This window comes from Rosa rugosa, chromosome 3 (genome assembly GCF_958449725.1).
Source record: "Rosa rugosa chromosome 3, drRosRugo1.1, whole genome shotgun sequence".
Taxonomy (NCBI): domain Eukaryota; kingdom Viridiplantae; phylum Streptophyta; class Magnoliopsida; order Rosales; family Rosaceae; genus Rosa; species Rosa rugosa.
In genome coordinates this window covers 54011199-54038005 of record NC_084822.1, presented here as the reverse complement: position 1 = coordinate 54038005, position 26807 = coordinate 54011199, and the positions used below count along the sequence as shown (strand labels likewise).

The window sequence follows — 26807 nt, the reverse complement described above, 5'->3', positions numbered from 1 at the left end:
GGGGATCTGTAATTGTCTCCTCACTTGTGTGGCTGCATCATGAGCAAATTTATCAGCACACAAAAAAAACATTAGGAAACCTAATTATAGATCCCCTATACTTGTTTTCTTATGGGTGCATCCTAAGCATATTTTTCAACACAAAGAAACAGTAAATTCATTGATGTATCAACTATGCTCGACATGTGGAGCGACAATGTGATGAGATTACTTATGATAAACTAAAAGTCTGACTTTAACAACAGAAATGACGTTACGTCGTTACCTAAACTAAGCCTGCATCTTTAACAACAGAAATGACGTTACGTCGTTACCTAAACTAAGCCTGCATCTTTTATGAATATTTTTGAACATGCTTCCAAGTTCCAAGAAGATATGTCATTGATGTCATTTTCAGATACGGAAAGAAAAATAAATACAGATCAAAAGACGTCATTTTATTTTTATTCTTTTTATTTAAGATTCGGGTGGGCAATCACTAGGTCAGGTGATTTGGGTTAACAAAGGAAACATCATACCTTCCATAGCTGTATATATATTACACTAGTCCTTTAGACCACTGAATGCAAGAAGATTATAGTTCTAACAAACGGACCCATGCAGCCAATGGATTTGTCATGTAATGTCCAATCAGTACATCTAATTACAGATTTAAAAAAGCTAACACTGTATCTAGATGCATCTTTAAGCACTGAAGAGATCCACAGCAAGCATCCCGGTGCTTTCCACTTCTCGACTTCCAATGGATCTCTTTCTGTCTTTCCCTTCCTTTCTATCCTATTAGCACTGCCAGAAGATATAATACCAGATCTAATGAGATACACACATTGCCAAAATAGTGTTACAAATTCAGGGAACTGATATTTGATAAAGGTAAGTTTCACAACCAACTCCACACAGAAAACTTAGTTTTATATCAGCTGAACCAGATGTACAAAAAACTTAAACCTACACGAAAGAAGATGCAGGGTGATCAATGCATAGAGCATACCTAACTGTCATAGAAGCGAGAGCGTCGTCTACGGGAACTGCAAATACAAGAGCAGTGTTTATAAATCATAGGTAAAGACACAAAACCAATGAATTCTAGGGTCATACTCACATAAACTAAAACAAAAGCAATAAGGCTCAGCACCAGCAGTATCAGTGCCAGTGCTGAGCTCCCAAAACCCCATCAAAATGTTCCTACTGGGTAGTGACACAATGAACTAGGTCAGGTGACAGGCCAACAACAAAATTAATTAAATGTTACATTTGTTATGGTATTGCAGTAAGATGGTGCACTAGGTTTCTTGCAGACCAGGATTTGTCCAAAAAGATTGCTAGTGGGTACAGGATAGAACATGATAAGATAGACAGTAATGTTGTCAGATGACTATTTTTCTGCTAAATAGTTATCAGGTTCACTTCTGAGACCATCAGATCCGGTCCAAATGAAAATCAAAATTGTTATCAACAATTGATCTACAAACACAATTGTAAATGGAAGAATAAAATCAGGAAAAAGAAAAGGGCAAGGATCATAATCGAAAGAGCATCCAATCTTTCAAGGAATCCCATACAGAAATGAAAAAGAGACTACAAACCTGCGATGACTTGAGCCACCCCTGGAGGAGCCACTTGAACTCATAAACTCATCATCAATCTCATCTGCCCTGTAGTCTGTGAAGTCAACAGATGTCACAGACCCGTCATCAGAATTTGCATCATAGCTTGCTCGGCGGCCTCCTCTTCTAGTGTCACCAACTCTTGACCTTCTTCTATTTCTGGAATTCCTCAAGTTATCAAATACCTGATACAATATACAGGAGGTCCACCAGTTACGTTCGTCGCCAGGGAAGTCCTCGAACTCATCCCCAGTCTCATCATCACCATATTCAATCACATAATCTCCTAAAACAACCCCCCGAGGGACTTCCGAATGTATAGTGCTCAAAACATCTATGATCTCCGAAGACTGTTGGAAATTTTCCCAATCAAGCTGCCGAGCAGGATCAATTTTTGATGGTTGAGAATGAGGGTGCTCCAGTTCAGCATGTTTTTGCAATTCCAAGTATGTACCCATAAATGTGCATCGTTGCTCCTCGCAACAACGCTTCTTCACATCGAGATGAACACGAGCCTTATCGACAACAACCCACCCAGTCACTTCACCCCTACACAATGGGCAAGTTGGCTTGCAGTTGTCTTCTGACGCCACTGGCTCAGTGTCACTTGTCGGACTAGCATCAGATTTTGAAGGAGATGACATACCATTTGCATTTTTGAAACGGTCCAAACAATTTGAGTGCAAGTGATTTGTGTCACAGACAAAAGGACGGCATCCATTATTGTGTGATGTGCACTGTAGGAGTACGCCATTGTGAGGGAAATCCAAACATATAGGACAAGTCACATCTTCCCAATTTGTATTTAACTCGATATCATCCACATTGAATAAACTGGGCTGAAGCCCTCTTCCATTAGAAGCTTCAAAGGCCATGAAGGAGATATTACTTAAAATAAGCACAATCGCATGACACACACCACCGCACACTTGGATCAGAAACACCACTTCAACAAATGTAAATTCCAAGCACAAACCCACCAAAACTTCCAGGTTAAGAGCCAGTCATCCAAGACGATAACACCTACACAAGACTAAAGGATCACAAAAAGTATGGACGAATTTAGCTCAGCTGATCAACCAAACATAAATTTATCAATCTATCTCCTCTTCAATTCGTTTAGTGTTACGCCGTACGTTTATTCCCAATTCTTCATGTTGAATGTTGATTACAGAAACCCAAAAAGAAAAAGTCAACCAGGCTGAAACAGCCATCAAATAAATTCCAACAAGTAACTTCAAGCCTATTGACCATAATCAAATTCAATAACCCATATGATTCAGGCATTAAAGTAACAAACCCAGAAACTACTCTAACGATTCATCAATAAAAGGGAGCTCAAAAGTCAGTCAATCCATAATTGTGGACATCAAGTATCTTGATCAAAGAGAGAGAGAGAGAGAGAGATAGATAGATATTCAATGTTATTCAAAGCAAAGATGCATCAGAATCAAGAAGTAATAACAAAAATGATCAAACCAAAACAGCAAAACTGAAAATGATCCAACAAAACAACCAAGGGGCAGGAGAATCATTGGTCACAAATTAAAGGGACGAGCTTTCACACTCATGGGTATTCAGAAAAATCAACAAAATTGAATTCAAATCAGCTCACATGCATAGTATCCCAGAAAAGAAAACAGAAAACCCAGAAATTGGAGACAAAAAAGAACAAGAATTGGAATCTGGTTCTCACCTTAATATATGAGAATCTTGGAGTGGAAAATGGGTGAGAAACCTAGGTGGAGATAAGACCAACAGAGACAGAGGGCCTCTTTAATTCTTGTACTTGGTTTTGTTTAATTGATTTGATGAGAGTAAAGAGAGGGGGGAGAGAGAGTTTGTTGTTCTTTCTTTGTTGGTCTGTGTGTGATTGGGAAGGTCAGTTTTCTGAAGGAGTGGGTTGGTAGAGTCCCTCGCTCTCTTTCTTCCCTTTTTTTTTTTTTTTTTTTTTTTTTTTTCAAAAGAGGTATTATAAAAAGGTAATATTTTTCTTTCTTTCTTGGGTCATATAAAAGGTAAAATAATAATATTAGACAACCAAAAGCCATATGACTTATACACCCTTGTACTTTGACCAAGCTCATGTGACGGTGACAGAAGCATCCATTGCTACCCTTTGCAATAATATTGCACTCTTCAAAGTTCAAATACATCGTATCAAAAAAAAAATATATTCAAATACATGCAAAAGAAAATTCCATCCCAACGACACAATTCATGTAAAAGACTATTGTGGTGTTATTAACATGTACTTAATTACTTAGGTTAAATTTCTTTAAGTACTAAAATGATTCTCACAAATTAAGCAAGCAATTTTGAGCCACATTTCATGTTTAGTGGGGTAAAAAACGATTTTTTTTTTAAATTAATATTTTTTAAACAAATATATATAGATATAATGCTTCTATACGTCTCAATTGTTTTCCTAGCGTACTTAACTATATGTCTACTTTCCTCTTGTGTTGAATGATGAAAACAAATTGGAAGTTTTTTTTTTTAATAGGTTTTGATATTATTAGAAATCAAAGTTACAAAAACAGGTCAGAGTCTAATAGAACTTACATAAGAAAATCTAAGAACTAGTCCGGATAACCTATCTAAGTCACACATAAACTCATTGTAGTCTAAATGATCGCTCACTGAAACAGCAACCAATAAACCAAGTAAGAATAATCTCGCTTTCTAAGACGAAGTCTATCATCTAGTCTAATGTGCCAGCACTCAATTGTGGTACACATATCAACTAGAAACATCTTAGAGAACCATGTCAATCCTACTTGAGAAGGCTTGAAGTTCAGAATGTCTGGATTTTTCGTGCCCTAAGCAAGTACCTTATCTTTCCCCTTAGGGTCAAAGCTAGTACTTGCCTCAGGCTCATCAGCAGCCAACAACCTTGACATCATATTGGTCTTCTTGCTCTTTGCCTTGTCAGATTCTCCATCCTTCTTTGCATTCTTTCCTTTTCCTGTTGTCCCATATGGCAGCTTGTTCACACTACCAATTGGGCGCCCTATCTTTCTCTTAGGCTGTTCAGTATTGTTGGAAGGTCCCTCCAGCAATCCCATGCTCACTGCATCCAGATTTTTCTTTCCAATAGCAAGACTCAAACGGAGTTTTTTAGGAGAGATTGTTACCTCATCATTTTCTCTAACTCTGTGTTGTCCTGTGATTGGATTTTCATTGTGCCTTAGTTCAGGCAATTCTCTGATTTGCACCTATCTTCGATGACGTCACATAGTCACCACAGATTGAGGAAGAAGTGCTTCTGGTATACTCATTGGTACTTAAGCCTTGAAGATTATGGTTTGGTTATTCGCCACCACCCTATTGAAATTAGAGTTTGGTTCAGCTTGTCCCAGCATAACAGCCATCGCCGTGGGTGGCGCCACCATCCCCACTGGTGCATCATTATCTTCAATTAAGTCTAGCCCGGAGCAGGGAATGCCAACGTGAGTAACCAAACCACATGTGCCACAACGACCAAAAATCTTGTCATGCCTGAACTGCACCATGAACTGAACTTCATCTTCTACCCAGATTCGACGATGAAACAACAGAGGCTTCACATAGTTGATCTCAACTATGATGAGCATGACACGATTCCTGAATGTCGGACGATCGATCTCTTTGAAATCGTCGAGCGTGCTTCCGATAAGGCGCATGATGCGCTCTAATCTGAACGCCGGCGGTACTCCTTGCAGCGTCATCCAGTATGATGACTTCTTCAGCAGTACTTCCGCCGCCGGGCTGACACCATCATACGGTGCAAGGGCTATTGGAGCTCTGTTATAGCCCCATAGTCCTCCTTCCCAAACCTGATCAACATCATTTGGGTATGTGAAAGAGAACAGGACCCTGTCATCTTCTCCAACTTCCTCAACTCAGAGACTGTCATTAATCCTCCATGCAGACCGAAACATTTCCAGGAACGATCGACAAGAGTATTCCCTCGCCGTAAGTAACTTGCCAACCATGAAAGCTTCGGGTTGTCTCAACTCCTTGGAGGGGCGCAGATCCACCGGTTTCTTCCTGTCAGCCAAGGCTAGGGAGGAGGCCAAGCGGGCTGCCATTGCATCGAGCGGTGCCATTGACGCGAAAGAGAGAGCTACGTAGTCGACAAAAAAACCCTAACCCTAGGTTAGAGAGAGAGCGGCTGCGGCTTGACGAGGAATTGGAAGCTCTTATTTACATATGATCGTGTAGATTCTTTAAATTTTCTTCTTAGATTTGAAATTAGTATGGATATCATTTTCACTCAATTAATCAGTAACAAATTTGTTCCAAAGGGAAATACTTGTAAAATGAAGAATGTAAAAGAAAAAAGGATTAAATTATGTTTAGTCCCTGTACTCTGACTCTTTTTTCGTTTCAGTCCCTGACATTCTCATTTAATCTGAAAAGTCCCTGAGGTCATAATTTCCGTCTAATAGGTCCTCGCCGTTAAGATTCCGTCAAGTTGGGCTGTTAAGTTGCTGATGTGGCACTCAATTAAGGTTGTACCACGTCAGCCTGTTAACGGAATAATTGGACGGCGAGGACCAATTAGACGGAAATTGTGACTTCAGGGACTTTTTAGATTAAATTAGAATGTCAGGGACTGAAATGATGACAGAGTCATAGTACATGGACTAAACAAAATTTAATCCAAGAAAAAAAATGGAAAAGAAGAGAATTGACTTTGTTTTTTCCGATAAGAGAGAATTGACTTTGTTGGGTGTGGAGTTGTGCCCACTCAGGTCGAGTACGTCCAAATCTCAAAAAGTCAAGTCTTGCAAATCCTCGTGTTCCATAGACCACACTTTAAAAGTCCTCCACTTTTCTATTTTGGTGCAATGTTAAGCATCAAAAAATGAATGAATATTATTGAAGCTTGATAATGCATTTTAAAGAATGCAAGTGGCCTACTATTATCAATAAAGAAAAGGTATTAGAATCATCCAAAAATTGATGGGTTTTCTTGATTTTGAACAAGTCCCGGTTTAATGTAATAAATAGGAAAAAAAAAAATATAACAAGTTGGGGTTTGCAATGAACTTGTGCGACTTTAAGGGCATATAATAATAATAATTATTATTATGTTTCTAAGCTTTCACCATATGAAACCAGAGAAATAGACCCATTGAAAAGCAAGAGTCCAGCAGCTAGTAGCTACCTTATATGGACTTCACCTCTCTCTAAATGAATTCACATGAAAGAACCAATAAATTATACAAATTACGTATCGGCTTGGGTCCGCTATCACAAACCACTTGAAGTGGTGAACATCATGTGTAGATGACCCGAAAGACTGTTAAATGTACATACAACAATCAACCCCAAAACAAAACCACCACTCAGCCATTGCGGCGATCGGTACTAGTGTACATGATGTTCTCCCATGACAACTGCTCGAACTACTCCTGCTCCTTTATAATCCGGCTTACAACACCGAGGGCCACAGTGTTTCCTGATGCCCTCAGAGATACGCTCCCTAGAGCTTTAGAACTTGTATACTCTTCCACACAAACTGGTCCTTGCAAAACTACCTGAAATAAGCAGAGAAAGCAAGAATTGGAATAAGGATTACTATTGCTTCTGTAGCATTTTACGAATAACATGCAAATCTAAAGAGCGGAGATGGTTTTGATTTCAGTCACCTCTATAACAGCCCTCTGCTTTGCAAGTAGACAGCGAGGAGACTTTTTCGTCACTTTTCCCTTTGGATCAATTAATGACAATATTTTTACAACTCTTGCAGCCTCCTTGGCGTGGTGTATGTGAAATTCCACCTGCTCATTCCAGCCATAGGTTACATCATTTTCCATAAAAGAACTGTAGGGCAAACAGGAAAGAATTTGTTCTCAAACCAGAATACCAGATACATACCTGAGAGCCAATTAAAATAGGGGTGGCGACATCCAAAAGAAGCACTTTCAATTCCAAATGTTTTGCAACTGCAACCGGAAAACCAGGGTGACAGAGCACGCCCCCTGCCATCACATGACCTCCATCAATGCCTTGAAGAGTAACACCCACATTGTCACCAGCTCTTGCAATGGAACATGCCTGAGAATCCCGTTCTAAAGAGCGGACAGTCCCTAATTCTCCTGAAGGCATAACCAGAACCTACAGAATTTTACTTGTTATAAGGCTTTAGTATAACTAAAACTACAAGCTGTTGATGTGTATATACTCGATTTAGTTAGACCAGAGATCATCAATAATATGCATAATAATGATATCACATAGATCATCTTCATCTAAGATATTTCAAAAGAAACACATATCACTTATTTAACAGCTGATGCAATAACCAATAAACTGTGATATACAAGTATAAACAGATAATTCCCTCGACTACTATCATGTATATATACTATAACGTTCTCTTGTCAGATTGTTGTAATATGGATCAAACGTGCAAACAAGCATCCGCCAATGGTTTGGATTGTCATGTCTGACAAGACAACATTTCTCCATATACATACGTACATACTTACACGTGTGGACATCCTTAGACAGGTGAAATCTAAGACTTTGATTCAATGAACTATCAATTTGGGAATGACCAACTTTTAGTCTGATTGCCTATAATTATATTAGTTATGTGGAAAGTACACAATAACCTCTATTTCTCTCTCAAATATATGGTACATACCTTTGATCCACTCCGAAGAGCTCCTGCTTCCAATTTACCACAAGCAGACACCTGTCCCAGAGAAGTAGATCTAATGACATCACATATTGGCATGAGCAGTGGCCTTTGAAAATCTCTCGTGGGAGGTTGAAGGGAATCAATTGAATCCAACAGGGAAGGTCCACGATACCTGCATTTCAATTACCTCAGTCTATTAACTCGTTGCAACATCAGCACATAATTGAAAATTTTTCCTCACATAGTTATTAAGAATGCCAGAACATCTACTGCAGAAGGTGAGTAATACTATTTTCATGACATGCATCTTACCATCCCATTATTGCCATGACTTAAGGCCCTAATGGAACATGTAATTTACTAGTTACCGTCCCATTATCACTATCACCATAGATTCCAAATTGTGTTCAATTATTTTACAAGAAGAGATACATGTACTAACACTTTCTGTTTTTACCATTTGCCTCACTGACAAAAATGAACATACTTTCTAATTCTAATTTCTGACAAGAATAAACTGGACTTCTTAGCTAGCACGTGAGAATAAGATAATACAATCTATATGAAAGCAAGCAAACTCACCAAGACAACAAACGAGCCTCAGAAGGAGCTGATACCAAATTTTGATTTTCCATGACACTCAATGGAACCCAATACACTGAAGAATCTTTGAAGCCACGGGAATGGAGAAATGTTCCAAGTGTCTGTTTGATTTCATCAAATCGATCCTTGGAGTATTCAACAACATCCATCTTGTTAACCGCAACTATAATTTGATCAACACCAAAGCTTCTGATAAGTTGTGCGTGTTCCATAGTCTGTCCCTTTATACCAGCTTCGAATGCACCACACGAAGCATCTACAAGAAGTATTGCAGCATCAGCTTGTGTTGCCCCAGATATCATGTTTGGAACAAAGTCTTTATGGCCAGGAGAATCGAGCACAACAACATGATACTTTCTGGAATCAAAATATGCAACAGCCACATTCATAGTTATTCCTCTTTCCCTTTCTTCTGCACTCTCATCCAATGCCCAAGCATATGCAAATGACCCCTTGCCCTGAATAAATATTGAACACAAGTTGAAATTCAAAAGAAAAAAAAAGGGGGCGTGACCACTTACCCAATTTCAACCTAAAAATTGCCCACTCACTCCACCAAGAGTTTTTTGCTCCCATTTACCCAATTTAATATTTAATGACACTTTTGCCCTTAACTCAATTAATTAATTACATTGCATCTCCTTGCCTCTCTCCTCTCCCCGATCTGCTCTTTCTCTATCATCCCCAGTCTCTGATCTCTCTCTCTCTCTCTCCCCCTCCCCCCCCCCCCCAAGAACCAGGTCTACATCAATTTCCGATTGGCTGCGTGCTGGCTTAATGTCCATTGTCGTCGTCCTCGAGGATCATGGATCGCAGCTCGTCCCGCGCCGCTGGAAATCTCTTCCTCGAAGCACTTCATGAATGAGTTGAGCTCCTAAGTCACCTAAACGGGATCGAAATCAGCGAGGAGGTCCAGTAGGTCATCTCTAAGTCGCAATTTAAGAAGGTTCCAGAACAACAAAATGGTGATTACCAACTTAAATGGAGCTGGGTTGGATTTGGATTTGGTATTGGCTGCAATTTTGGGGTTGGATTTGGAGGTGTAGCTTTGAATTTGTTGGGTCTAGATCTTGATTTAGATTTCTTGTTGTCGAAGCACACCTGAAGATCCATTGTTTAGGTGTGTTGTTCTTCCAGATCTGAGCTTTTTAGAACCTGGATGTTTGATTAGTTTCTCTTAAGAACCTGGATGTTTGATTAGTTTCTCTTAACAGCGTAATATGAGGTTGATTATTTGAAGTGGGCAATTGTTGGGATGTTTTCAGATTTTTTTTTTTTTTTTTTTGGGGTTAACTGTGGGCAGAACGAGAAGGAAGATCTTGTTCTGGGCTTGGAGTCTAGTCGCCGGAAGATCTCGTCGGGAAGGCACGTTGATTATTGAGGGGCAATAATACAATTAGTGGGACAATAATATGATTACTGGGGGTCAATAATACGATTATTGGGGCAATAATAAGATTATTGGGGGGCAATAATATGATTACTGGGGGGCAATAATATGATCAATTGTGCCTGTAGTGTATTCATTTTGGTTTGGGGAGTTTATATAATTCACTAGACAGAAATAATATGATTATTGGAGGCAATAATATGATTTTTGGAAGGCAATAATAAGAGTATTGGGGGGCAATAATATGATTACTGGGGGGTAATAATATGATCACTCGGGGGCAATAATAGCCGGATTCTGGATTCCGGTGACCGGTCGCCGGATTCTGGTCATCGGTTGCAGGATTCCGGTAACCGATCTCCGGATTCCGGTCACCGGTCGCCGGATTCCGGTCACAGGAGTCGACTGCCGTCCACTGGTCACCGGAGTCCGTCAAGGTGGAGGATGACTTCTCCCTCTAAGTGAGAAAGAAGGAGAGGGCAAAAAAGTCCCAAAAATAAATAAAAAAGAATTAATTGGGTATTAGGGAAATAATCCCTTAGAGTGTTTTGGGTAAATGGGGTTTTTAAACTGTTGGTGGAGCAAGTGGGCAATTTGTTAGCTGAAAATGGGTAAATGATCATTTCCCCAAAAAAAAATCAAGCCTAGAAAGCTCTCACTCATGAAATTGCAATGAGGTTACCTGTGACTTTGCCTCTTTCTCATATTTGTGCATGTCTTTTTTAGATACCCGTCCCAAAAGGTGAAGCAGTCTACCTGAGAGTGTTGATTTTCCTGAATCAACATGTCCAACCTACATTGACATGTGAAATAAAAATCGGCTTCATTCCCTATCACATAGTAGCAACACTGGTGCTAGCACTAGGATATAAAACCAGAATTAGGAGGCTTACAATTGCAAGATTCAGTTGAGTCAATGTATCAACAGCTTTGTCAGGAAGCATCCATTTTTCAGGTTTATAGTCTGCTCGTGAATGCGATCCGCTAGAACTAACAATTTTCGAATGCCCAGATCTAGCATCGGAAGACATGTTCTTAGAGCTAGTAGTAAGACTCTCAGGCTTGCCTCCAATCACTAAAGAACTAATGCCCTCTTCCATATGAGAGCTTGTTGGCTGCAAGGATGAACTGTCTGACAAACTACCATTTGACTGTATAGTTGTGGTGCCACTACTTCCATGGGGATGGCTAAATGCCCTATTCCCTGATGAAGTTCCCTTATCTAATCTAGCTTGTTGGTCTTTTTGTGCTGCAGTAGATGAGCTATCTGACCATTCAGCACTTGATTGTGCCCTAACTGCACTATTCTTCTTAGCAGCTTTCGAGGAAACTCCCGAAGACTCTACGTCACTAACACTGGCTGCAAGTTAAACATAGTAGATAATTAGAACAGAAGTATAGACTAATTAATCAGAAGACTTTCATAGTATTCTGAGAAACAGACATTTCTTGCAGGCCCAAAAGAAAATCATTGTTCCAAACTAATCCAAACTATGTGAATTTATTTCTGTCCAGTTTTGGCAAGAAATCCTAGACCTCCTCTAAAACTCAGCAACGCTTGCATTACACATATGACATTGAAATCATAAAACTTATAAGACTTTCAAAATACCATTCCTCCAGCTCTTTTCATGGCTTATTATAAAAAAAATCAGAACTTTTTCTTTGGACTGGAATCTGTGACAAATCAAATCACATCCACAATGGAGTTCTAATAACAATAAGAAAACGGTACCTTTTGAACCCACTTTGGAGGATCGCAATCCATTGGAAACCACATCATCTGGGGATGGAACATCAAACTTGAAAGGAGCTGTATCATCAATGCAAGTATTGTTAGAACTGACTGAACGTATGTCACAATCTCTACTAATAAAATTCTTAAGAAGCAAAAGACAATTGAATGCTTGGATTATAAAGTATCTCTCAACAGATAAAGTGGTGATGTTCTAGTTCTACAGATCCACATCATCTTTTGGAAAGGGTGCGGACCTATATTAATATCATCATTCTTATGAATAATAAAAGCATTTTGGAATTCATGAATGGGTCCTTGGATATCCCCAAGCTTGTAGAACTTATTTCCCTCTTCTATCAGAAAATCATCTTTCTGCTGATGAAATAATACAGCCTTTTGGGTTATCTTGCGCGGCAACGATGCAAAAAGACACTTGGCCATTACGGATGCTCCAGAATCTTTGCATCTGCCTTCAACTGCATGAAAGAGATCTACTCTAAAAAAGGGAAATAAACTTGATTTTTCTTTTTTATATATACGAGGCGATAAAATTGAAATTAGCCTGAGTAACAAGGACACTAACCTAGAAACTGGTGCCTGAAACATATGAGATCTACCCCAAGAGTGACCTCAAAAGATAATGGAATCAAATGTAGTACCCTGCCCAACCGAAAAGTGCATGCAAATTCTTCTAAATAGAAAATTAAAAGCAATAATGATGAAAAGAGGAGGGCTAGTTAAAGGAGTGTCCTTGTCACACAGAGTTGAAAAAAAAAAAAAAAAGTAATAATACAGTAGCTCATTTACTGCACAGTAGATACAAAGAAAAAAAGATTGATAGAAGCATGGATACCCTTATTACCTGTTTTCTTATCAATATTGCTTCCAACTCTACCCAAAGGTTTACGAAGAACCCCACAAATGTCACACGCAGTCAAACCTTCTTCATTATCATATGTACAAATGGAACAACGCCAAACATCACGCCTTACAGTTTCCTGCTTTAACTCAGGTTCTTTGCCTATTATAGTATATAGAGGTTTACCAGTCAATAACACAGCAGTAAATAAACAATGTAAACAGATGGAAAGAAGAAAAAAATGGAGATTTGGCATTTTAAAAACTCAGCAAGTTTCAGACAGGACTATAGTAAATCATAGTATGAGACTTCAAAAAAAAAAAAAAAATTGGAGGAACCAAAATCTTCTGGATGCATAGGCATTTTCATGATAAAATAAAATTTGTGTTTTCCGGTGATGAAAGAATGATCCAACAAAATAGTGTGGTAAGGGAATAAAGCAAAAGAAAAAATCAGTTCCTAACATGCATATACCGCGCATAGTGAAATTGTTCTGCTAACCACTCTTCTGTTCAATGAAATATAAAAGTTCAACAAATTACTAAATAGCTGCTGTGTACCAAAAAAAAACTACCTTAAGAACAGGCAACTAAGAGCAAAGAAAAAGGCCACTGACCATTATTTTCTATTTCCAAATCGTGGTCATGGTCATAATCATAATCTTCATAGGCATCGTAGTCTTCATCATCGTAATCAAGCCCGTAGTTTACTTTACGAGGCATGATCCTATCGCGAAAAACAGCTCAATTAAAGCCACCAAAACTTACACAGAGATACCGAAAACCAAATCTAACCAAAACAATACAAATGTGGAACTGAATGAACCAGAGCAGGACATACCCGAAAGATGCACAACCCTTGATAAATTGTTGTAAGCTTAATCTAATACACAATATTGCTTATCAATGTCGAAAAGTGTCTGGTTTTGAGCTATTGTAATTGAATATACTGCTTTGTCTTTCTTCCACATTAATAAAGCTGCACCCAAACATTACAGAATTATCAGCAGCTATCATTATGATTCCATTTACATAATTAGGATCATACAAACTCTTCTTTTTTTCTTTCAGAAAGATGGAATCATTGAAATCGTAAACTGAAGCAAGTAAGCAACTTGTTAATTCGGGGAGAATGAGAGAATTAGGGGTGGGTGGAGTCGGGTAAATTCAGAGAGCTGTTAGGAATTAGGGTTTACCTGGTGAAGGATTAGTGACGAGCAAGGAAGATGGTTCGGTTTGGTCTTCTTCGCTCTCTCTCTCTCTCTCTCTCTCTCGCACTTTAAACTAAACTAGGGACATTTTGCAACAAGATTGAAGGAGAGCGTCGCCTGAACCCTTTTTCTATAAGAAATAGAAAAAGAAAAAAAGAAATATTATTTCATGTCGGTATTTACTACTAGAACAAAAATATATCATTATTATTTTTTTTTTATTTTTATTTTTTATGAATCGGAGTAATATCACTTTAGAAAATAAAAATTGTTTGCAAAAAATTGTTTGATTACTTTGGTTGCAAATTTGTAAGCTTCAAAAAATTTGTTTGATTACTTTCAAAATAAATTTATTTGATCAGAAAATTCGTTGTCTTTTTCTTAACCGCAAAATTAAAGTATATATATTTTTCTTAAAAAGAAAGTTTTTCATACTGTATTTGCAAAATTACAATGGATGATAACAATCTCTCGAACAAGAAGTTTATCTTGCGAGTTATTTGGTTCAACTTTGTGCAATTGTGCATTGAAAAGTACAAGTTCCTTGGTTCAAATTTTGTGCATTGAAAAATGGATTGCGTACCATACCGTATATAGAATCACATTCTTATGGGAGATCCTTTTTCTTTCTTCTTCAGCATAGGGGGATCCCTCTGGCTATGGAATTAAGTGCTTTGCTCAAAAGACTACATTTGAATTGCATATACTTGCTATACCAAAATGTTTGGTTCTATACAGACTACAGAGGCGGCGTACTCTCATTTACAACACTGGCAAGGCAATTTACAACTTCAGACAATCGGATGTCGAACAATAATAGGGTGTAAGATTGGTTCGTATGGTATTACTCAGTAGTATAGTAAGTTCTGTGTTTGCAGCTACTCCAAAACTTCCAGCTATCTATCAGTTAAGACGGACTCGCTCCACGAAAGCATCACATCTCGAACGAACGACGGAAAGTCTGCAAGTTGCAGCACAAAATTTTGAGAAACCAACATAGAAATGGATTGGGAGAAGTGGAGCGCATAGACTGTACTTGGGCCCACCGACTTGGGTAGAATTCCAAGTGGTCTCACTCTTTTACCCACTATTGTAAAGATGTGTTGAATATGGAGTAAATAGTAATGAAGTTCACCTCGTGCTACTTCCACAGCAACCGTTGGTATGTCTATCTGATCTTCAACCAGTCTATACACATCCACGAGCTACAGAGAAGAAATTGACAGCATAGCTTGTCATAACTTGGTGGAAGAGGAGAATTAAAACAAAAATTTAGAGAAAAAAAAAAGTTCCTTCTTAAAGTTTCATACCTCTTCTATGTGAAGCTTTGAATCTTCGGTCAAAGCAAGAATGAGCTTTCTACGGATTCCTTCGTCAAAAATGAAAAGGCGAGCTCCATCTTTGATGGTGTCAGTGAGGTCCAGTTTCTTGCTAACTTGCAACTCTCTTAACCCTTGCCTGCACAGAAGCGCACAGAGAAAATAGATTACGCTGTTACAACTTTCAAGCAGAAGAATAAACAAAATTGTTTATTAGAAGATACAGACATTTCTTTCGCTTGCAATGCAGGATTGCTGCTCATCATGGACACATTTTCTTTTGCAAGAACAATGAGATTTTCTAGCCGCTTCCATTGGAAAACACCATCCTTAAATAGTACCTAAAAAACATAGCAAGTTGCAGATTATTATTATAGGATTACAATTCCAAAAACCACTATAGTGAGTATAGTCGCATGGCTGACTGAATAAATGATAAGAAATACATAAGCCAAACCAAGAAATGATAAGTATATATTTGTCAGAAAATTAAGAGAAAAGTTGACCAAATATAGAAATAAGTATGATGGCTTTCATTGGTACCAAGTGCAAAAAAAAGCTTTTCATAGCCAAGAGAAAATTCCTCAAAATAAACCATAACAGTTCCCATAGGCAACATAGCTCATTTCAATTTTTCTTCAAAAAAATAAAAATAAATAAATAAACAAATATGGTCATTTCATTCAGAATCAGTTGTTGATTGGAAGGCACTTTCACATGTAAAGATATGCTCTGACATTCAACACACTTAATCGAAGGACATTATAGACATAATATACAGCTTTGAACTTACTTGTATGAGGCGTTCACGCAGAGCCGGGTTTGGATCTGTTAGGAGGCGTTTTGCCACATATGGATATGCAACCTATTTGACTGAAGAGTGTCAACAATAGTGTGGGAAAATAAAGCATGTCATACAACAAGATGGCTATCACCAAACAGTCTATCCAGGACGTGAGGTTTCTAATTGTAAATCATGGGTTTCTCTATAAAATTTCTACATACCTAACTTTATCAATTCAGAAGATATAATCCCAAGAAAAAGTGTGAGGGAAAGAGAAAAAGATCTGCCCTTACCTCAAGAAATTTGAAATCTGGCTGCAAAGTAAAACAGATACCCTCTTGAGTCAATAAAGATCTGATAACAAGCGAAAACCTCTCTGGAATACGAATGGGATAGTTGTAAACTAATTCATTAAACTTCCCTGCACCAGCAGAACCCATAGTTCATTACATGTATTATGAGTGTGTCCTAAATAGACCAGCCAATGTAAACCACAGTCAATAAATAGAGGAAAACGTATATCCAAGATTTCTTAAACAATGTTGACAGACATCCACAGGAAAACAAAACTGAAATGAACATCAAATTTGGAGGATATTAACTTACCAGTAACACTTCGAAAATTAAAGTCAGACAGTCCTTTTCCAAGAGAATTCTGCCAGATTGCTTCTAAAGCTGGAACAATAGGAGAGACATCAGTCCCAGGAGCCAAGAAGCCCAGTCTGGTGAAATCATTTGCCATCTCAACATAGTCCTCATTTACAGCATGGACGACAGCATCGATCAAAATCTGTTTGTTTTGCTGAAATAAAAGACATTTGAGCATAGTACAAGAATTAGTAACAAACTTATGGCTATATATCTTTATATGATGCCTAGATATCCAATTGAAGAGAGACATCCTATTATCCTGTCTACTGCAATATATTGATTTCGTCCATTAACCCCAATAATCAACACAAATGCAAAATGCTGGTCCCTATAAACTGAAGCGAAAAGAAACAAAGACAAGGCCTTATCTACATATCAAATGTCTTTGAAGTACGTATTTCACCTGACTAAGCACAGCAACATTCCCAAAGTCCACATATCCAATACGTCCATCACGCATAGCAAAAACATTTCCAGGATGTGGATCTCCATGGAACAATCCAAATTCCAGTAATTGGCGCAACGCAGCACTGACTCCAACAGTTAAGAACCCATTTACATCAATACCGGCTTCTCTAATTGCCTGCAACACATGGTGGGATATTATTGATAGACAACTGATATCTTATCATGGGGCAACAGCATTGTTCCAACTGACAATTATACCTGTGGGTTAGTGCACCGAACACCATCGATCCACTCCATTACTAGAACACGTGGACCAGAAAGCTGTTTGTAAACGTCAGGTATCTTGACAGTAGGATCATCTTTAAAGTTCTCAAGAAAATCTTCAATATTGCGGGCTTCCTGTAATAGAGGGAAGAGAGTTTTATTAGTAATTAAAACTTCAAAATAAAACTGCAACCACAGTGAGAGTAGAGATTGAAATGCAGATATGGCAGGCGAGGTCTATTTTTTGTGCTTCTATAGAGCAGGTCTGAAAGGTACCAAAGTGTAATCAAGCTCCTCCAAAAGCTTCTCACCGAATTCATCAACAATGAGCTCAGCATTGCACCCAAGTTTCTGTAGACTGATTCCATTTAAGAATGAAGCAAGATTACGGAACAGAAAAAGATCCCTATAAATTATAGGTTCTATCTCTGGCCTTTGTACCTGCAAGTACAGAAGAAATTGAATATTATATTTTGATCGGGCTTGTTCTTACTCCTGCAAGTAAACTACATGTGTAGACACCTCAATCATTTTTTGCTACAGGAATGTATTCAAAGTACAAGTTTTGAGGAAATCAAAATATCTATTAAACGAGTTAATATGACACTTAAATATACATGTGTGTGTGAGAAATTTGGAAAACTTGATGGTATCGGATAAACCTTAATAGCTACATCCTCGCCAGTGTCACGTAAAGTAGCTCGGTAAACTTGACCCAAACTGGCAGCTGCTATTGTCTGTGGCGAAATCTTACTGAATACAGCTTCAAGGGGTTGACCCAACTCCTCTTCTATTATGTCAAAGGCAACCTGAACAAATGTAGAGTACGGTTATAAGTTTTTAGAACCCCAAAACTGTCTCACGAGTGACAAATACAAGCAACTGGAAACAAAAAAAATTTTGGTAGAATGAGTTTTTACCTGATTGGGGAACGGAGGAACATCATCTTGGAGAATGCAAAGTTCATTCATGTAATCTTCTCTGATAATATCAGGTCTGTTTGCAAGAACCTTTCAATACATGAGTCAAATCAGTCATGCATTCAATAGAGCAAACTCAGCAAACATATGAATGTATAATACAATGGCAGTACACAACAAGATTTTCGAATTTGAAGTAGCAGAGAAATCTCCCTTTTCAGTTCAATCAATTGATAAAACAATATGAACATGCTGGTGATCATAAATTCAACTTCACTGCTGGTGTTAGTCTCACCTGGCCAGCTTTGATGAAAGAAGGCCCCAAATCACACAGGAGGTTTCTAAGCTGTCGAGCACGCTTTGGAACAACTTCTTGATCCCTTCCGACGAAGCAGTCATACATCAAGGCAGACCAATACAAGCCCAAAGTCCACACTATCTCCACACCTCTCGAAATTAGCGATGCAACTGCCCCATTGGATTCCAACACCTTATTCCTCACCTAAATTGTAAACAACAGCATGAAGTCCATACCAAATGATTTACAATTTCCAAACAAAATCCAAAAAAAAGCTTCTTAGACCAGATATTCATCAAAATTCACCCGCAAAATAAACACTAATTCAGTTCCAGAAACACAACAGGCTACTGAATTCGAATCACGTATCATCATCAACACAAAACTTAGCACAAAAATTGAAACTCTTTTAACTGCAGAATCATCACAATTCACCGGAAATTAAACACTAATTCAGCTCAGAAACACGAGAAAATACTAAATGCGCTAAACTAACACAAAATTTCGCATAAAAATTCAAAAGAAAAACAGATAAAATGAACATGCTGGTTGAAATCGCATACAGTCTCGGGAGTATACTTGCGAAACGGCACGCAAACGCCGCGCTCGAAGTCGAGCTGCTCCATGGCGGCGCTAGACTTGCTCAGCTTCCCAAAACCGATCTCGCCGTCGCTCGGAGACGCCAAGCTCCGCCGCGTTTCGGTCGCGGCATTCGAAACTCGGAACCTCCCGCTTCTCCGGACTCTTCGCCTGTAATCAAACGAACTCCAACCTTCCGACGGTCCATTTATTTGACCGGCAACACTACGAGCTCCGGCGGAGCTCAGATGCTTGGCGGGAAACGGAGCTGCCTGCGTGCAGTTTACAGAAACGGAATTCATGGATGTGATTCTGGTTTTTCAGTGGAGGTGATTTTGAAGACGCGGCATAGAGAGAGGAAAAGAGAGCGAGCTGCAACCACTTCAAAATTTTGGTTTCTAAACAAACAATGATATGGGTGAGGGAGAGGAGGCCACATAAAACTAACTGTGTGATCGTAATTTTGGATAGTCCAACAGGGAAAGTGGCTAATTTGAAAGTGATGTGCTGGAATCTGCCAAATCTTTTGTTCTATCCTAATCCATTAGGCGGTTATATGATTATATTCGGCCAGAAATAAAAAAAATTATAGCTTTTCCTTTGGGTTATGTTTGGGCTCTGAATTCTCTTGGGCCGATTCTAGTTTTTGAATTTAGTATTAAAAAAATAAAATAAAAAATTTTCAAACTCTTCTAGCTTGTGCTAAATTAAATTAAAATATTAACTACAACATTGAAGGAGAAGTCGATACTTGACTCAAAATCACCGTATTTGCATTTGATGTAGTCGTTTGTAAGCTGTATCTCAATTTATGGGGTTTTATTTTCTATACCAGTAAGGGAGCTTCTATTCATACTTTCAAAATTGGCATTTAAATTTTTTCTTTTTTCAAATAATAATTGACTTTGTTAACTCGTGTTAAATTACCAATAAAGACACAAAATAAGGAAGGAAAAAAAAAAAAAAAACTTTTCTTACCTCTACATACAGTAGTAGTGTTTAACTTGGTGAAAACTTTCTCATCCATCGAAAGCCCTAAAATATACATCGACAAACATTATCTATGCTGCTGTCAAAATTTTGTGAACTTTGTAGTTGATCACCTATCAATAGAAATAGGTTTTCTTATGAAAAAAGAGTTTCAGCCATGAAACTGATAGAAAATAAGGGAACAAAAAATTATGGAACTATTAGTAGGAATGATGGTGGAAAGAAGATTTGACAAGGGTGAGAAGAGTCATTATGTTTCATTGATTCAACATCTATCTAACCTCCATAAGATTATAAAACGTTGAAAATTTCCTAGAAAAAGTTCACACATACAAGGCTGTAAACAACCTTTATAAAATTACAAATGATAGAGAGAGAGAGAGGACTACCAACTAGAGATTTTTTTTTTCTTTTTTAGCTTATTTGTATCAAGGTAAAATAGAATTGTGAAATCTTCAAAAATTAAACGAGGTCCAACTACTAAAATTTGGAGGTAAGAATAGAATAAATTTAAAAAAAAAAAAAAAAAAGTTTTTGTTGATTTTATTTAGGGGTGGACAAAATGACCGAAAAACTGAAAAACCGGAAGGAACCGATCCGGACCTGGCAGTTCGGGTCGGGTTTTACACTTAAAATGACTGCTTTCGGTCCGGTTCGGTCCCATTACGCAGTGTTGCCGGTCCGGTCCCGGTCCCTGACTTTCGCTGACTTCGTGGACCGGAAAACCCGAACATATGTATGTGTCATCCATTTATAGGTTAGTTTTTGGGGTCTATACTATTAGTATGTACACATTACTGCATGTAATCCTCACCCCAATATAAATATTCTTCTAAATTCTCAGCCGCACAATCCTTCTCTCTTCAGCCAGTCAACCCCAATCCCCAACTCTTCTTCTTCTTCTTTCTCTTCAGCCAATCAACCTCAATCCCTGTGGGGGTGGTCGACGAATCTGACCCTACAATCAAGACAATTAACGAGAAGTAATGGCAGCAGTAAATACAACAGTTAATGTAGCCGTAACAGCGACGATAAATGCGACATTCAGTATGATAATCATGGTCGCCAATAAGTGACGGTTATTGCAGAAATGACTATGGTCTTAATGGCGGTGTGCCGCTCAAGTTACCACAACTTGCTGTGCAAGTTTACTTAAACTTGCAGTCCACGCCGAAATACATCTATAAATAGGCGGCTCGACGTCGAGGTAAAGCATCGAATTCCAATTCTCTCTACTTCACCACTAAGAAACGTACTGACTTAGGCATCGAAGGGTTTTCTGCAAGTACCCCCCCTCCTCGAACCGACGGTCAAACTTCGAGTCAACGCTCCAAGGAAGCTTCTCGATCAATCCTGGTCAGCTCCCGCTCCAGTCTGCATTCATTGGTGAGTCAAACTCTTCTACGGAATTTTTCGACACCAACAAGTGGCGCCGTCTGTGGGAAACACTTATCCCTAAAAAGTGATGGCGGGAGCTGCCCCTGACGAGATTCCATTTATGTCACTAATGACTGGTAGTGATGAAATTCCTCCCCACCAGCCGCCGAGTAGATCCATCCCGAGCCCCATCGGCGACCTGAACTTGCCTCTAGCTGACGAGACGCAGAGGCTGAGGTAGGAACTCGAGCAATTTTGGAAGGAAAAGCGGGACCGCGAGGCTCGTCGTCGGCGAAAACGTGAAAGGTTCCTACAACTTGACAGTGATTCGTCAGACGACGACGCCATCGGCGATCTCCACCAAACCAATAACGTAGCAGCAAACGCAGGCGCCAGCGGCGTTATCGGGGGAATCTTTGGTGGACCCCTCGTCGAGGGGGCGGGAGGCACATCAAATGGGGGGCAGAATGGCAGAGCCGAACTAGGCCAATCCAAGAGGGCGCGCAACGAATCGTGGCGCGAGAAGATGGAAAAAATGATTGATGCTTGCAAGCGTGCCGGCCCACGAGATCTGGCGGCGGAAATCGCAAGGGACGTCGGTAAGTCTCCATTTACCAACGACATTTTGAATGAGGCAAAACCCCGCCGGTTTACCACGCCGGTATTCCACAAATACGACGAAACGACCGACCCGGTGGACCATGTCAAGGGGTACAAACAACAGATGTCCATCGAGACAACCGACGAGAAATTAATGTGCAAGATATTCCTTTCTAGTCTCATGGGGCCGGCGTCGACATGGTTCCAAGACCTCAAGCCGCATTCCATACCGGATTTCGACACATTGAGCCGTGCTTTCATTTCACAATATTTTTGCAATCGCAAACAAAAGAAGGATATGGCGACTCTTTTCAGTACCAAGTGTTGTGAAATTTTAATTAAAACTCGCAAGCGCACGAATCGTCGTTAGTATAGTGTGCAAGTACGAGGTCGTTCCAACTGAGGATTGATAATTAATTTAAATCCTAACCTAATTAATCCAAACACAAAATCACATAAACAATCAAGTAAAAGAAGATATTGATTTTTGGGTTTACGAATAAAGGAATAATGTGAAAATTAAAGAAACAAACAAATAATGATAAAACCTAGGGTTTCGAAATCAACCACTAACAATCCTATTTATGTTTTGATGCAATATTAACAGATTCTTTTATTTATTTTGATGACAATTCTCGTATCTAAGTCCAGGTACGGCACTTAGACCATAGTTTTCCTTAAGTGTATGATTCTCTCCAGGTACGGCAGAGGTCGTATATCCTAACATGCAGTTTATCCAGGTACGGCATAAATTTAACACATAGGACTCATTACGTACTAGAAAATAAGAGAATCATGCAAACCATTACTTCAGGTACGACAATAATATAATTCACAATTCTTAATCACAAGAAGCTAATTTGAATTATATTGCAGGTACGCCTCAAATTCATCTTCTAATTACTAGATGTAAAGCCCTAAGGTGATCAATTAAAGAACTTAAACATAAAGCATCAATTCAAACAGTGACTAAGAATTCATCATAAATAAACTATAAATCCATCAATATAACATCAAAGTACATAAACAATCATGATAGGGCATCATCTTAACCCTAGAAAAAGGTTTAGTAAAAGATAACTAAATAAAACATAAAAAGAATGGAAAAGATGGGAAAGATGGATGAGTCGTCTCTGCTCCGTAGGCGTCTACATTGTGCTCCCGAGACTCTCCTCTCATGTAAATTTGTGCTCCCTTATATAGGCAAGATTTCTGCTCATCTTTGGCTTCATGTTTCCTTGTAAAACTTGGATTTAGATTCCTTTCTTCATTTGGAATGGGAAAAGCTTGAAATATCTCTTGTAAAAGTAGGAATAAGTTCCTCATTGAATCCTCATCTGAATTAACTTCCTTGAAACATTAGGATTGATGCTCTTGTGCCGCGAAACTTGAGTTCTCCACGAATGGTTGTAAATTCCCGAGCAGATTTCCTGTCCGACCTATCTTCACTCAAACAATCATAACTTTCTCCAGAAGTATCGAAATTGAGATCTGTAAAATTCTACAGAAAGTAGACATCCGTAACTTTCCAATGATATAAGGTTCATTGTCTGATTCGATCTGAGTAACTCCCAGTAATTCGAGGAAGTTGGATGTTCTGCACAGGCAGATTCCCAGTCTCAGATTGCACATTGTCTTTTCAATCCTAGTTAGCTCATTTTATCTTCTTTTCTTCTTTCTATGGAACAAACCTACAAAAACACTAAAAGATGTAAATGAATCATAAATCAAGAGAACTAAACATAAATATCAAGATTAAGAGGCATAGAAATATAGGAAAATATGAGCACATCACCAAGCAGAAGCCGGGGGAAAAGGTAGGGAAATTTTTCGAAAGGTTTACAGCTAAAATGCGCCATGTTAATTGTGATCCCCAATTCGCTGCAATCGCCTTCCGAGAAGGATTGCTTTCGAGGACGCCATTATGCGAAAGTTTGCTGCGTGATCCGCCAAAGGACATGGACGACATCATTACAAGGGTTTAGGGCGAGATCAGAATTGAAAAAGCTAAAGAAGCACGCGAAGCCCAACTCACTGCCGTTGTCACCGCGACAGAAGTTGAATGGAATAACACAAAGAATGACATTCAGAGTGATAAAGGAGGGAAGCCTCAAGATTATCTCCTTGAAGAATGGTTTACGATTCACCCCGTGACTATATACCAAAGACACGGTCATGAAGGAATATTTGAAAAGCCGCCCCCCTAACCGGAGGCTAGTGACGAGGTTGAAAGAAGTCGATATTGCCCGCTCCACGAGACAAGGGGGCACGGAATATATAAGTGTTAGGGAGTGCGACCAGCAATCGTTATAGCAATGAAGGCTGGTAAACTCCTTCAGTATAAAATGATATAAATTAAGGCAATCAGAGGGTTCATGGAAAAGTCCACGCGCCGAAATTCATCTCGAGTAATGGAGAAGGTACGATAATATGGTGACTTCATTTTGATCAAAAGATGGCACAACTCGTAAAACTCAGGTAAGAAACATAAAAGAGTTTAAGTGATTTTTGCGCGTGTTGATATCTCATTCGAGAGACTATTGAAATTATGTATTTTGTATTTCTCGCGTGAATAATATCACTGGGACTGGTTCCTCGAGTAGGACAGTCCTATTAATATGTATGACTGGTTCCTCAAGTAGGACAGTTGCATTCAATTTGTAGAAATTGGTTCCTCAAGTAGGACAATTGATTTGATTCGTAGGAGCTAGTTCCTCGAGTAGGACCCTCGCCGGCGGCGGGGTGGGATGATGGACCACACACTCGCTGCGGGCGGGGGTGGGATGGCGTGCCTCACCCCTCGCCGTGGGTTGGGGTGGGATGATGGACCACACCGTCGCTGCTGGCGGGGGTGGGATGGCGTGCCTCACCCCTCGAGGTGGGATGGTGTGCCTCACCCTCGAGGTGGGATGGCGTGCCTCACCCCTCGAGGTGGGATGATGGACCACACCCTCGTTGCAGGCGGGGGTGGGATGGCGTGCCTCACCCCTCGCCGAGGGCGGGGGTGGGATGAAGGACCTCGCTGCAGGCGGGGGCGGGATGGCGTGCCTCATCCCTCGCCGAGGGCGGGGGTGGGATGAATACCACCCCCTCGCTGCAGGCGGGGGCGGGATGGCGTGCCTCACCCCTCGCCGAGGGCGGGGGTAGGATGATGGACCACGCCCTCGCTGCAGGCGGGGGCGGGATGGCGTGCCTCACTCCTCGCTGAAGGTGGGGGTGGGATGATGGACCACACCCTCACTGCAGGCAGGGGTGGGATGGCGTGACGGATTTTAATCATGCAGGATATGGGGTGTGTAACCGGTCCTGTCCAAGAATTGGGGGCAATCCTATCCCCAGATGTTGTTAAAACGCGATGCGTTGCGGATAGACCCGCCATCACGGTTTGGTTTCCATCTTCTATTGTTTTGCACAGCTCCATGCCTCGAATATTTTACTCTTGTTTTGTTTTTCTTTCTGAGCGTCTGCGAGCACAGCTAAGAAAAACAAGAGGGCCACTAGGAGAGTGGAATACAAGGGGGCACACAGGAGAGTCAATTCGAGGCACCCTCGTCAAAATAGACTTCGATTTTGAGGCATCCTCGCCGAAATAGACTTCGATTTCGAGGCATCCTCGTCGAAATAAACTTCGATTTCGAGGCACCCTAGTCGAAATAGACGCCGATTTCGAGGCACCCTCCTCGAAATAGACACCGACGTCGGGGCACCCTTGTCGAAGAGGACACCTATGCCGACGTCGAGACGCCCTTACCTTCGTCGAAATGGACGTCGACGTCGAGACACCCTTGTCGAAATGGACGCCGACGTCGAGGCACCCTCGTTGAAATGGACACCGATGTCGAGGCACCCTTGTCGAAATGGACACCTACGCCTACGCCGACCCAAGGTTGACGCCCTCAACGTCAAGGCGCCCTCGTCGAAGTGAACACCAGTATAGAGATTGGCACTAAAGGCATTGAGAAAGACATCACCGAAATCGAGGTTAGCGCCGAGGTTATTAGGAAAGAAGTCATCAACGTCAAAGTTGGCGCCGACGTCGAGGTTGACACCAACGTGGAGGATAGCGCCGAGGTTATTAAGAGCGACATCATCGATGTCGAGGCTGGCATCGTAGTTATTGAGAAGGATGTCACCGACGTTGAGGCTGGTGCCGAGGTTATTGAGAAAAAGTCACCACTGTCGAGGTTGACACCATAGACATTAAAGAAGACGTCATCGACGCCTACGCCGACATCGTGGTCATTGTGAAGGAGACGTCATGATGTCGAGGCCGACGTCACAGAATGTTAGGTGACTACGAAGGGAAAAGAGGAAGAGTCTCACAGTATGGTACCTCAGGCTCGGAGTCTGGTTTCAGCTGCGCTCGGGGCACGGCTTAGGAACGAGGTAGCTCAGCAGGGGCACCGAGCGCAGGCGGGACTAGAAACTAGGCTTCGGCGCTGTGGGCGAGGCACCGGAGACTCCACAAGCAGACGAGTCAGCGACGTAGAGAACTGATTTCGGCACGTCGGCATCGGCGTCGTCGACGAGATGAGATGCCGACTCTAAACAAGGAACGAGGATCTTCTTATAC

General features: G+C 40.2%; 3 protein-coding genes across 10 annotated transcripts; all 3 read right to left on the bottom strand.

The window, feature by feature from the left end:
- Positions 1-432: 432 nt before the first annotated feature.
- On the bottom strand, positions 433-3520 carry LOC133739973 (uncharacterized). 3 transcript variants are annotated; one of them, XM_062167802.1, is made up of 4 exons: positions 3304-3520; positions 1587-2640; positions 992-1028; positions 433-810 (listed from the first exon to the last, which is right to left on the bottom strand). In XM_062167802.1, the coding sequence occupies exons 2-3, from the start codon at positions 2480-2482 to the stop codon at positions 992-994; spliced, it is 933 nt and encodes a 310-aa protein (XP_062023786.1). In that variant the 5' UTR covers positions 2483-2640; positions 3304-3520; the 3' UTR covers positions 433-810. The 3 variants fall into 3 exon arrangements, with proteins under 3 accessions (XP_062023786.1, XP_062023784.1, XP_062023785.1); XM_062167800.1 differs by having other exon boundaries at positions 433-786; XM_062167801.1 differs by having other exon boundaries at positions 433-786; positions 1587-2630.
- Positions 3521-6729: 3209 nt separating this feature from the next.
- Positions 6730-14170, bottom strand: LOC133738503 (uncharacterized). 3 transcript variants are annotated; one of them, XM_062166059.1, is made up of 13 exons: positions 14030-14170; positions 13675-13812; positions 13451-13560; positions 12838-12996; positions 12230-12451; positions 11973-12050; positions 11131-11597; positions 10920-11030; positions 8827-9305; positions 8248-8416; positions 7476-7715; positions 7247-7378; positions 6730-7135 (listed from the first exon to the last, which is right to left on the bottom strand). In XM_062166059.1, exons 3-13 carry the CDS (start codon positions 13554-13556, stop codon positions 7004-7006), a joined length of 2295 nt encoding a protein of 764 aa, XP_062022043.1. In that variant the 5' UTR covers positions 13557-13560; positions 13675-13812; positions 14030-14170; the 3' UTR covers positions 6730-7003. The 3 variants fall into 3 exon arrangements, with proteins under 3 accessions (XP_062022043.1, XP_062022044.1, XP_062022045.1); XM_062166060.1 differs by lacking the exon at positions 12230-12451; XM_062166061.1 differs by lacking the exons at positions 13451-13560; positions 13675-13812; positions 14030-14170 and adding an exon at positions 12559-12635 and having other exon boundaries at positions 12838-12978.
- Positions 14171-14731: 561 nt separating this feature from the next.
- LOC133738589 (protein ACTIVITY OF BC1 COMPLEX KINASE 1, chloroplastic) lies at positions 14732-19751 on the bottom strand. 4 transcript variants are annotated; one of them, XM_062166157.1, is made up of 14 exons: positions 19252-19751; positions 18686-18892; positions 18391-18480; positions 18133-18279; positions 17747-17911; positions 17465-17605; positions 17202-17381; positions 16754-16949; positions 16441-16568; positions 16157-16228; positions 15592-15704; positions 15355-15502; positions 15180-15249; positions 14732-15005 (listed from the first exon to the last, which is right to left on the bottom strand). In XM_062166157.1, exons 1-14 carry the CDS (start codon positions 19567-19569, stop codon positions 14941-14943), a joined length of 2040 nt encoding a protein of 679 aa, XP_062022141.1. In that variant the 5' UTR covers positions 19570-19751; the 3' UTR covers positions 14732-14940. The 4 variants fall into 4 exon arrangements, with proteins under 4 accessions (XP_062022141.1, XP_062022142.1, XP_062022144.1 ...); XM_062166158.1 differs by having other exon boundaries at positions 19268-19406; XM_062166160.1 differs by having other exon boundaries at positions 18391-18466; positions 19268-19406.
- Between the last annotated feature and the right edge of the window lie 7056 nt (positions 19752-26807).

Excerpts from the sequence above, each read along its gene's own strand:
- LOC133739973 (XM_062167802.1), bottom strand. The coding sequence starts at position 2,482 with ATGGCCTTTGAAGCTTCTAATGGAAGAGGGCTTCAGCCCAGTTTATTC. Across the intron at positions 1,029-1,586 it reads GGTGGCTCAAGTCATCGCAG|TTCCCGTAGACGACGCTCTC; the intron begins GTTTGTAGTCTC and ends TTGTATTTGCAG.
- LOC133738503 (XM_062166059.1), bottom strand. The coding sequence starts at position 13,556 with ATGCCTCGTAAAGTAAACTACGGGCTTGATTACGATGATGAAGACTAC. Across the intron at positions 12,997-13,450 it reads TTTGGAAATAGAAAATAATG|GCAAAGAACCTGAGTTAAAG; the intron begins GTCAGTGGCCTT and ends ATACTATAATAG. Across the intron at positions 9,306-10,919 it reads AGAAAGAGGCAAAGTCACAG|GGCAAGGGGTCATTTGCATA; the intron begins GTAACCTCATTG and ends ATATTTATTCAG.
- LOC133738589 (XM_062166157.1), bottom strand. The coding sequence starts at position 19,569 with ATGAATTCCGTTTCTGTAAACTGCACGCAGGCAGCTCCGTTTCCCGCC. Across the intron at positions 17,382-17,464 it reads TTCGGTGCACTAACCCACAG|GCAATTAGAGAAGCCGGTAT; the intron begins GTATAATTGTCA and ends CATGTGTTGCAG. Across the intron at positions 15,006-15,179 it reads TGCTGTGGAAGTAGCACGAG|ACTTTCCGTCGTTCGTTCGA; the intron begins GTGAACTTCATT and ends TGCAACTTGCAG.